We start from the raw sequence: 11,914 nt of genomic DNA, 5'->3' as shown, positions 1-11,914 counted from the left end.
AAATCTAGGTGAAAAGATCAGTTTGGTTACCACTTTATTTCTTCTGAAAAATAATGGAAAAGTAAATATATTTAACAAACTGTGGCTTCAGAAATACCATTGTAGTAAACAATTTTATTAATACTTTCATAAAAAGGGCATTTAATAAATTCTCTCTAATACCTTGATGTTATTAAAAGCAAACAAAAGTCATTAAAACAGTTTCTTTCTGTGATTTACATTAGCTTTTGTAGCATTACTTGATTTTTGTCTTATAAACTAACCTGAAAGACTAATAATCAAATCAGGGTAAAAACAATACAATATGTTTTCTTTACTTTATTTCAAAATAGTGATTATAAATACATTCTTAATATATTTTCTCCCCAGCTCTTTGGATGCGACAATAACAACAACAAAAAAAACCTCACTGTGCTCATTTCATACAATGTCAATGTACAAATCATGCAAAAGAGAATATAGATTAATATTAATGCCATACATTTCTAGATGTGTTCTGTTATTTCTGCAATACCTGTTGACATTATTTATGAGGCCATGCCCTGTATAATATATGCATCCTTACGGCTTAAAGAAATGTTTTAAAAAAGCAAGAAAAGAAAGCTGGTCTTAAATGATTTTCTAATTAATATTTTTATTCGGTTAATTATTAAGATGGAAAACTAAATATAGAATATAAATTGCCTTATAGACTTGAATCACTGCATTTTAATAGCTGCTTTCCCATAAAATTACACAAAGATTTACTTTTAAAGAATTGAATCATCTTTATTGATTTCATAAAAAAATAATTTAAAACTTGATTTATATTACATGGACATAATATATTATCTCAACCCCTTCACTGATTTTGTATGATCTATTTTTCTTTGCAACCATTCTAACAGAGTCCAAGCACATGGTACAATGCCAAGAAGCCCACAAAGTGTCAGACCACATTAGAAATGAGCATTTCTTGGATTTTTCTAGATCTGAATCAAATTCTACTAAAAATGCTGTACTTACATATAGATATCATTCTTCAAGGGGTTAAACTAACATCAAGGTTATGCTTGAAGCCAACAAAATGTAGATACAGTATTTTAACTGCTCTTTCACTCAGCTCAAAACTTATGCCTAACTACATTATCATAAAATGTACAAGTAGAACTAATGAAAGACAGGTGCAAAATAGTATACACTGTATCATGTAGGCACAATGACTTTAGTTAAGGAAAATATATCAGCCTTAACCAAGGATTTGTTACTATCATTCACTTACAATTAGAACCTCCAATAACCACATACATTTAAATTATTTTTTTTTAAATGTTGAACATTTACAACTTTCAGCAGAAGAGTATGAGATAGCCAATACGCTACAGCAAGATTTGAGATGGTGGCAGGCACTCTTGCCATTGACCTCTCTGCAGAAACCTTGAAACAGCTTCAAAGCATCACCACACTGAATAAAAGGCATCATGCCAATGACCTATTATCCCCAGATCATGGATGGAGCTTTCCGGTTCCTCCCATAAGTGTCTACTTAAGATTCCTCAATCCATACTTTATTGACAGGATAAACTAAAACACTTTCTTTGAAGCCTTTGCATCTTTATCCTGTCAGTATGCATTAGGAGCCCTTTAATCCATGAATGCATGCAAGCATGGTAATGGCATATTAAAAGTCCTTATGAAACTGTAGATGAAAACAGGCTGTTGTTGGGCACACATCTTCAGGTCTTTTCTTTCAAGATCAGAAAGCAAGTATTTGTTTGTATTTTTTTTAATATTCATATAAAGTTTTCACAGACATTGTCATGAAAAATAAAATTACACATTAAAGTTTTAAGAGCACCAGCACATACATATGGAGACAATTTTTTTGCTATTTAAAAAAAATCTCCAAATTATTTATACGTATGTATACACACACACACACACACACACACACACACACACACACCCAAGAATGCCAAGTTGTTTATTTTTTATCTTGGAACAAACATAGAAAGCCCTGAAATTAGTAATCAATAAAGGGATTGCTATTACAACTTTAACCATAATGTTATTTTTGGAAGCTGCACCAAAACATCTGCCACTTGAAATTCATGAAGTATGTCTATGTTTACCTTCTTGGTCATCTTACTGCTTAATACAGTAATTATAGTAGATGGAGCACAAAAAATATACATATGCAGGCAGGCCAAGAAGGCAATGTGTCTCGGGATGTCACTCCGCTAATCAGGAGCTCCTAAAAATCTTCCAGTATCTCCCATTATCAAGGTCTTCCTTCCTTTGACCAATTTGGACTAGAAGTTAACAGCACAAGCAAACGCAGTGGCATACCATTTGTAGTTGCAGACTGAACTGATTTGAGACCAATGAAAGCATTTTACAGTGTGTTTTTGATAGCCGAGATTACCATGATGTTTACTGTTCTACTTGATTATCTGATAGTAGTCAGAATGATGAAAGAACAGGATACTGATGCAGACGAGATATAACTATTAACCTTACTCATTAATTTTTTAAATATTTGTAGTGAAAACTATTTGAATTAAGCTCATAGAATCCTGAAAAGCAAGACAACTGTTGTCAAATAACTGCCCCAGACACAATACTATAAAACTAAGGAACCTATTTTAAAATGCACAGTTGGTAACAAATCTGAATATGCTAAATTCCCAAGAATAGCACAGAACTGTTTTTTTGTATTTTTGTCTGTTTTTGGGGTTTTTTTTGTCTGTTTTGTTTTTAAATTATACCTGATCACAATGTCCAGAATATTTCTGTACACATAAGCTTCAGTTTCGGTTTGGTATACATTTTCTGTCTAAATTTATACTTATTGATAAATTCCCTGTGATCAGGAAAACAATTCAGGCATCTTAAATACATATTAAGGAGTACATATTTTCCTATTTAGTATACAAAGTACTTCATAAATATGAATTATGTTACAAAAATAGCTTTGGGTGCGCTCACACGGTAAGCACTTGGCTAATTTTGGACAACCTTTAAGGATTGTGGGTATTTCACATAACTGAGAACAAACTCTAATGTTAGTTAATTTGAGCCATGTTTAATTCTGATAAACATCACGTATTTCTTCAGATCACCACAAACGCTATGTAACTCACATTGATTTTTTTTCTCTTTTAGGTTTTATGTATAGACAGGTAATGCTTAAGGTGTTCAAATTTATTTTATACTTATGTAATGCATGGTATATTTTAAACAAATATTTGCACAATTTTACATTATAAATCCAGCGGTTTCAAGATGCAGGCCATAAAGGTTACCGATTTACAAATACTATCGAATGTTCTCTCTTTGCATGCTTTTTTTTTTTCACTTTTCAGATAATCTTTACAGAGTTGTTACAATGCCACAAATCAAAAGGATTATTCCAGTTCCACCAACTTAATCTACGTGCAAGATGAAGGACCCAGCTGAGGTACAAACACTGGTACCAGTTTTCTTGAGTTTGCTTTACAAAGCACAAAGAGACGAAGGTTTTGCATTGGGGTACAAAACAGATTTGCCTCTTGAGGTTAAATTCAGTGTATTATGTATATAAAGCATCCCTTTGGCAATAGAGTTTGCAGTATCCCCACAGAACTCCACAGTATAGGTTTTATGTAGTAAAATCTATTAAGGAAATTCGTTTCTACTGGACACATCTTTGCAGCTACAGTTAATGACACACCCTTGGAAACACCTGCCTCTATGCCTATTGATAATATAGTATTTGGAAGTTAAAAGTCAACACAAGGCACTTTCATCATTAAATAAATGTCCTCTGTATGAAGTAAGATTGCATGACCTAGATCTTGTTCAAAGCCGTCTGCTCCTCAAGGACCTGTAGGTAGTCGGGGGAACTCTGGAGTTTTGCCTTCAGTTCAAAATACTCGCTGCTCTTCCTTTGCTCCACAACAATTTTACTGTGGTTGCCGCCTATCAGTGACTTCTTGTTTTTTTTGTCTTGCTGTTTTTCTGGATAGCGGATCTCAAAGCCACTGACACCTATGCTATTGTACTCCTTTTTGCTTTCAAGAAAATTCTGAATAAACACATTGGAATCCCTGCTCGGGAATAATTCATCCAGCTCATCAATTGTGCTCAGTCTCTTCCTGGTATCCACGTGTAATAAATCTTTCTCCTTGTCGGCAACATTTCTCATAATGACTTTCTGTCCCGGAGGATCTGAAAACATGAATCCGGCTTCTGACTCTTTCAAGCCACAGGTGTGGCTCTTGCTCATCTGTTCGATGGTTTGTGGAATGAAAGCTTCTGTGCTCAGTCCATCTTTTTTATTGGTTTTGTGGTCATGCTTCCTCAGCTGCAGCTGCATGGAGCCACACTCAGGATTCCCCAGGCCTTCGTGTTTCACCGTGGGTTTCTTGTTTCGTCGGAGCACAAAAACAAGAAGGCAAAAAGCAACAAACACAGTTAAAATGAGGACCACTAAGATACTTAAGATTAAAATAGACAGAGGCACTGGGCCACCAGGAGGACTTCGAATGGGACCCAGCGGGGTGGTGAATGTAATGGCAGGTGCAGGGCTCGTGAATGGTGCAGATGGCTTGTTTAAGAGTTTGGGACATAAGATTTCATTTTTGAGGGACTTCAGTTCAATGTTGGCAAACTGAACAGGCGTCTCACACTTTAGTTCTTTCACAACAATCCCGTCGTTCAACTTCTCCAGCCATAGCTTTAATGCCACCAAGTCACAAGTGCAGTCCCACGGGTTACCCTCCAGGTCAATCTGTGTAAGAGACTGCAGCTGATCAAGGACTCCGCTGACAGGTAGGTACATGAATTTGTTGTTCCTCAAGTTCAGTCTAGCAAGCGGTGCTCCAGAAAAAATATAAACGGGCAGGCTCTTTAAAAGATTATTGTTTAAGTACAATAACTGTAAATTTGGCATGGAGTCAAAGGTGCCTGCTAAGATTTCCTTAATCAAATTGTATTCCAAATACAGATACTGCAGGTTATGAAGGCCTGAAAATATTTCGGGATAGAGTCTTTCGATCTGATTGCCATTGAGATACAGCCTGCGTAAATTAGTGAGATTGTGGAACACATCTCCCTTGATCACTGTAATCTGATTGCTGCCTAAATGGAGCAAATCCAGTCCTTCAAACTCAATGAAGTCTGAGATGTCCACATCTTTGATGCTATTGCCATTGACGTGTAACTTCTTGGCATTTAAAGGTTTCGGCATCAGTTCAGACATGGACTGTATATTTTTCTCTTGGCAGTTGACACTCAGTCCCAAATCCGAAGGATGTGTTTTGCAAAAGCAAGGCGCTGGGCAAGGTGTAAGAGGAGGCACCCTCGTCTGGTAAGACACAATCTGACTGAGATTGCGGTTGGAGAGGGCTTTGCCTGCCACGATTCCAGAGATCTTGGACGGATTTGTCGTTTTTGGTGGTTTGGTCACTAATCTGTGTAAGGATGTTTGGGTAGTGTGACCATTGGGAGTGGTATAGCCATTTTCCAGTTGAGATGGAGGCAGGATTCGTACATCAAAATCACTGCCCGTGCCCATAGGGCACAATTCTTGTTTGTTGGTTTCTTTTAAAAGCCTTCCATATAAGTCACTGGGCGTTTCACAGATAGCTTCTCCTATGTAGATGTTATATGGCATATTCTCCAGCCACGCTTTTAAAGGCAACAAGTCACAGCTACAGTTCCAAGGGTTATCTTCCAGCTGCAATTCGACAACACGGCCTATGTGTTCCAGAACTCCGATATAGGGGAGCTTCTGGATCCTGTTCCCTCGTATATCCAGGTGGGTCAAAGATGCAAATCGGAAAATATTATCAGGAAGGAATGAAATCAGATTGTCATTAAGAATAAGAACTTTCAGTTTGTGGAGCTTATTGAAGGCTCCTCGTTCAATATACTTGATTAAATTGTAGTCAGCCTGGAGATACTCCAAGTTCTCTATGCCAAGGAAAGTGTCAGCTCGGAGAATCTTTAATTCATTGTTGTTCAAGTGCAACTGCTTTAATGCACTGAGCCCAAGAAAGGCTCCTCCCTCAATGTTCTGCAGTTTATTATTTCCCAGCTGCAGGGATACTGCGTGTGAAAAATTCAAGAATGTATTTGGATAGAGGATATTTAAAAAATTGTTTTGGAAATTGAGGTGATAAAAATTAGACCAAGGTGGTTTCAGCTGATTTGGTCTGTAGACTGAAACCTTCTCACAGTTGACATAGAGCACATTCTCAACTGACACGCAGGAGCACACATTGCAAATTTCCATCGATATGTCAGAATCTGCATTTGTTGAAGAAATCAGGGCTGACAAAATCAGAAAGAGCCAAAGAAACATCTTCTTGCAATCAGCAAACAACTTTATGCTTCTGAATAAAGAGAAATAATCTAAAAAATAAAAAGAAAACATTTTTTCAATGATCATGATTTGGAAAATTATTTGTGTTTAAATCATACCATTGCAAACACACGGCTATAATTATTAAGCTTTGTATTTTTAAGGCACTGAAAACTCCACAGGTATTCTCACTCAGTTGAACAATAACCACCAAAAATGCCATACATTTTATTTCCATACCTGTAGTTTATACAAAATTTACACGTGCAGAACACATGACAAACAGGAAAAAAGATTGTTGATCATGCTTAAACCTTAGCAATTTGAAAACACTTTCTCTACATGGACCACTACATTCCATCCTTGAACACAAACTTAAGGTTCCTACTTGCAACTCTAATGACTGATCCCAGACCATCCTGTAGGCCAGGTAGTTAGCACCACAAAGGCCTTTCAATTTGTAGATGTCTACTCTCTAGGCTTCAGCTTGATAAGAGGCCCAGCAGAGCCCTGGGTTCAATAGAGGATGGCAATGGAAGGATGGGGATGTTTTACAGGGGACAGTCAAAAGACCAAGGAGGGAGTACTGGGAAGCGGTCTGCCTGAGCTTCAGCCCATAGGTAAGCACACTGACATGAATCAGTTCACTCCTGTACACTAATGCCTTAAAAAATACAGATGACCCTGTGAGGTTCTAGAGAAATAAGCCAGTAGGGGATGGCCAAATTTTACTTTCAGGTAAATAAACAGTATCTAGTTTCCTGTCAGTCATCTCCCAAACAGGGTAAAAAAGACTTTTGTCTTTGCATCCCTGAAAGCAGCAGAGAAACCTGCTTGCTCCTGCATTGCCTAGCTGATGTCCAGACAGCTTCCCACTCCCAAAAACTGGTCTCCTGCCTACCTGGCCCTCTCCCATTCCTTTATGTGCCCTTTTGAACCCAGCTCCGACTGACACTTGGCTCAATTGCTTCTCTCCTTCACTTTGACCACAGACTGCCACTGCTGAGGAGGAGGAGGAGTTCACACATTACAATTCTTGAGTGGCTTCATCTGCAGCGCCACACACATTTAGCACAACAAATGTTTGAAAATGTTTGACCTATAATCATCAGTTCTCAAACAACCCCTTCCCAATATTACCACCTCATGTTTCTGTCTATAAACAAATCAAGAATCACTTAGTGGAGTTTAATGCTTAGTAAATTAACCCATTGTAGCCAATTCCTTAAATACTGCATGCATATACAACTATATGCAATGCTTCATGGAAAAGATTAAAAAGAACAAGCACTGTGCATTTTATTGATACATTTTTAGCCATGTGAGTCTCTTCCATCTTGAAAGGGAAGCTGGCTGCAATTTCAATATGGTTACCACCAAATATTAATTAAATAAATAAATTACCCAGGAACACACAATGACGGAACGATACAAAGAAAGACGTGTCACACGGAAACTCCTTTGTTTATTTTGCCCACGAGGAATCAGCTAGTGGTAAAACCAAACAGATTTCAAGGTAGACAATCCATTAGCCACGACACAGGAACATTTGCATTTTAAGTAGTTTGGTTCAGAATACAGCCAGCACTGCCGAGATGCTCCTTGGCTGCCACATAGACGTACATTTCCCCTATTCACTGTGATAGTTTGATTGACAGTGCAAAAAGAAGTCATAATTCTTAAGTATGACATCATCCAAAACAACTTTCATTGTAAAATCAAAAATTCACTTGATCTTTTTGCCTTGCTATAGATGTGGGTTTCAACAGCTAATCTGGTTCAGTTGAGTCATTTCTTGTTACTACCACACCCCGCAAAAAAAAAAAGAAACCAAAAAGCAATAAAACTAAAAAACAAGGCAAAAAAAAAAAAAAAAGAAAGCCCGAATAACCTGAATTCAGTACAAAAACAAGAACAAGGAGCATCAACAGATCTGAAATTGCATAAAGAGCTGCCCTCCTCCTCGTAATTTCTACTTTAAGTAGCAAGGGAGAAAAAAAGGCGCAAGGACGATCTAGGAAGTTCCCAAATGCAGCTCCCTTAAAACAGAGGAAGCCAAGGCAGCTGGAGGCTCAGGCAAGGCAGAGGGGGAGCCTATCCGCCAAGGAGAAAAGGGAAGAGGGACTGAAGAGGCAAGACACAACGGAGAAGTGGAGAGAGGAAGAAAAAGAACTAGGGGAAGGGAACTAGAAAGAGGGGGAAGGGGCATTGAACATAAGCCAAAGAAACCTCACACTCACCTGCTACCAAGAAAACACGCACAATTTAAAATCAGGGGGAAAAAAAGGCAAAAAAGAAAAAAGAACGCACAAAGTATGAGCTGGGTATCAGAAGCCATCTCTCGGGCTGCCAGGAGCGGCTCGTTTCCCTATCTGCCTCTCCGTCTCTCTCTCCTCGCCCCGCAACACGCTAGTTTCCCACCGCCGGCCAAGACTGCACAAACCTAGCTTTACCACAAATCGGGCATCCACCAGAGTGCCGCGCCTGGAGCTCCGCGCCCGTGCGGTGGAACTGGCCTGAGAGAGGCAGACGACTGGGGATGGTGGGCCAAAGTGTCTCCCCTGGAGCTGGCACAAGAAACCTCCGTCGGTCCGCCTGGGGCAGCGGTGGGGGGCTCCGCGGAGAGACACGGTCACTGCCACCCCCGTGCGCTACCTCGGGCCGGCAGCGACGCGGCTGGAGGAGCCGCTGGCGATGGCGCGTACTGCAATGTTTTGCCGCATCCCAGTGCCCGGAGCCGGCACGCAGCCCCCTCCCGGGTCCCAGGCCCAAGCAGCGGCCTCGTGGGCCAGGCAGCGGAGGCGGGGACCGCTCGGAATGTCGCGGGGGCCTTCAGCCCCGCTGCGCACACATTTCTCCGCGCGCTCCGGTCCCACAAGGGGCAGCTGCTAGAGTTTCTGTCGGCCTCTCTAGATCAGGCATGCGGTGGTTGAGGGGGAAGAGATGGCCAGCTCAGGCCACGAGGGCGATGGCCACTGGGGAGTCACTGACCCGCTTGTCACAGGCAGAGTGACCCCGTGGCTCGGTGACCAAGAGCGGCGGCCCAGGCTCCCCCTTGCCCGCACCCCTTCCCCTGGCCAGCCACATAATGCTGCTCTCACCAAGCCAGAAATCAGCTCAGCATTTGGGCATCTAGCAAAGTCGCGCTGCCAGTGCTTGCCGGGCTTTGCAGGGCTTTTAGAGTTACCCACCAGCTTCTCTCGTATTCCCTGCCTTGCTGGGTGCCAGCAATCTCCGACCAGCTCGCGGGCCACTGCCGGGAGCCCCAGATCCACGTCCGCCTAGAGTGCCTGCGAGGGGGGCGCAGAAAACAAAGCCTAGCCCAGCGCAGCGGTCCCAATAGCCCAAGCTGCCCCAGACCAGGACACTTTCCCCGCCGCCCCGGTCGCCCGGGAGGCAGCGATGCTAAGGACACCGGATTCTTTCGGTCCTCAGGGACTTGCCGCGCCGTGGGCAGGCAAACGGGGGTGGCGCGAGGGGTAACCACTACGGCCGCTTCAGCCACTCAGCCGGCCCCAAACCAACATGACCCAAACTAAAAATAATAAGCTACCTGCCCCCCTCCGCGCGCACGCGCGCGCGCGCGCTCTCTCTTTCTCTCTCTCTCTCTCTCACACACACACACACGCGCGCGCGCGCGCACTGCCAAGCCGAGCAGGGAAGAGGCAGCGCGTGTCGGTGCAGCTCGCACAGCCCCCGCTGGAAATTCACCAACCTCTGGAGCCCGGCGGCTCTCACAGGGTACGCCGCGCCGCGATGCGCCCTGCAATGTCCGCGATGGTCTCTACGTGATTCGCCTCGAGCTCCTCCGCGCCCCAGCTGCTCCGCGTCCGCTCGCCGGTCAAACCCACCGAGCAGCCCTCGCAGATCAGCAGGCGGGCAGCGGCGCGCGCGCGCACCCGGCCAGACACCGCGCGCGCACCCAGCCCCTGGCACACGGGCTCTACCTTTACATACACGCGCCGAACCCCCGTCCCCGCCCCCCCCGCACACTCGCAGCCACCCCCCACACTCAACCACCTCGACTCCCGCAAATTCCTGAGGCCTCCCCGTCCCCCACCAAGACGCCTCCACTTGATTCCTCTTCTACCCACACAGCGGGAAAGACAGCGCACTTTCCTCCCGGCATCCGCCTCCTCTTTTTTGCCTAAAACACCCCCTAGGTAGGAGCGACCCCTTTCCTCATGCGTAGAGACCCCAGTCCCCCAACACGGGCGCAACAGCCTCCATCCCCCCCCCCACATACACGCACACTCGAGTCCTTTCTCCTCCCCCAGTCCCCTAAGAACGAAGGCACACAAACACACACGCACACACACACGCACACGCACAACCGGGGCGTTCCTTTGAGAGAGCAACCAAGAACCCAGGCAAAGCCAAAGAAACGTCGGAGAGCCTGGGGGAAGGGGGATCCAGGGAGGTAGATAGGGGCGTCGAGTCTACGCGGAATTGAATAATTCCAGGATCCAGGGGGGTGAGTCAACAACAATGACATTCAAAGGCAACAATCGCACTTGGGTTTTGTATCACGGTACCTTTGGCTAATTGTCACCCCGCAGAACAGAGGGCTCCAGGAATACTTCGGTAGCGGGCGATCCTGGATGGAGCTTTCTTGGGACCAGTTTCTTGGGATCCGGCAGTATTCGCACTCCCCCTACCTGTCTGCGCAAAAGGGGTTGGGGGCTTTAAGGCAAAAGTGTGAAGCTTTAGCCCAAAGTGAGACTATTTAGTGGGTTTAGGAAGAGACGGGTTAAGTCTCTGCACCTTAGAACTCTGAGAGCCTTCGGTGCAGAACGGGTTAAGCAGGGAGATTAAGGAGCTGGGGGTGGGGAGAAGGGATAGGGATAGAGGAGAGGGAGGTGTGGGACTAGGAGAGATGCCGCACTTGCGACCAAAAGAAGGAAAAAAAAAAAAACGTGCTTTGGCTGCTGAGCATGCCCAGTTCCCAGCTCTAGCCCTATAAGGGAGGCATTGTGTGCGTTCCACTTCTCCGGGCTTTCGTGGTGACCGGGAGGGGACTTTAGTTGGGGAGGGTGGTGGTGAATGGGAGACTTTAGGAAAGGGGGACAAGGTTTGGAGCTTTGGGGCTGTGCAGAAGGGTCTGTAAAGAAGGAACAGGAAGAGACCCACAGGGTAGCTCGGGGAGACAGAAAAGGAGACAAAATAGACTAAGAAAAGTCACTTCAGTAGCCCCCTCATTGTCGTTTCTATACCAAAGAGGCTTTAGCAGTTGAATCTCAAATATCCAGAGGCTGCAAATCCAGCGTGTGGATTATCTAGGCTCCTTTCTTCTACCCATTTGTTAGTGCCTCCACAAGAGGGTAGGAATGCCCTCAGGAAGGGCTAATGTTCAAACCAGCTTCATGCAGTGGTAATTGAGTTAATAAGCTTAGTAAGAAAGCAAATGTACCTGTGGGGGGGAGGAGTTGGGCTATCACGTATGTAATTCAAATACCTGGCTTTCAGAACAAGAAGAGGCTAAAACGGTCATTTTGCTCCCCTCCCCACAACCTTGCTGTTTTTGTAGATACTTGGCTAAGAAAAACAACCTCTCTCTTTACTTTGTGTCTGTGGGAATAAACTGGCTTT

At 43.8% G+C, this 11,914-nt stretch overlaps 1 protein-coding gene across 3 annotated transcripts; it reads right to left on the bottom strand.

Annotated features, from left to right (window-relative positions):
- Nucleotides 1-253: 253 nt before the first annotated feature.
- SLITRK4 (SLIT and NTRK like family member 4) lies at nucleotides 254-11,138 on the bottom strand. 3 transcript variants are annotated; one of them, XM_004442234.3, is made up of 2 exons: nucleotides 10,861-11,138; nucleotides 254-6,375 (listed from the first exon to the last, which is right to left on the bottom strand). In XM_004442234.3, the coding sequence occupies exon 2, from the start codon at nucleotides 6,323-6,325 to the stop codon at nucleotides 3,809-3,811; it is 2,517 nt and encodes an 838-aa protein (XP_004442291.1). In that variant the 5' UTR covers nucleotides 6,326-6,375; nucleotides 10,861-11,138; the 3' UTR covers nucleotides 254-3,808. The 3 variants fall into 3 exon arrangements, with proteins under 3 accessions (XP_004442291.1, XP_087283635.1, XP_087283637.1); XM_087427509.1 differs by lacking the exon at nucleotides 10,861-11,138 and adding an exon at nucleotides 10,041-10,157; XM_087427511.1 differs by lacking the exon at nucleotides 10,861-11,138 and adding an exon at nucleotides 9,517-9,890.
- Between the last annotated feature and the right edge of the window lie 776 nt (nucleotides 11,139-11,914).

This window comes from Ceratotherium simum, chromosome X, assembly GCF_057802395.1.
Source record: "Ceratotherium simum simum isolate JZ-2026a chromosome X, ASM5780239v1, whole genome shotgun sequence".
NCBI classification, from domain to species: domain Eukaryota; kingdom Metazoa; phylum Chordata; class Mammalia; order Perissodactyla; family Rhinocerotidae; genus Ceratotherium; species Ceratotherium simum.
Note: the sequence above shows the minus strand (reverse complement) of the source record. Positions and strands in the feature narration are given on the sequence as shown.

What these genes read in the sequence shown, in the direction of transcription:
- SLITRK4 (XM_004442234.3), bottom strand. Translation starts at nt 6,325, where the DNA reads ATGTTTCTTTGGCTCTTTCTGATTTTGTCAGCCCTGATTTCTTCAACA.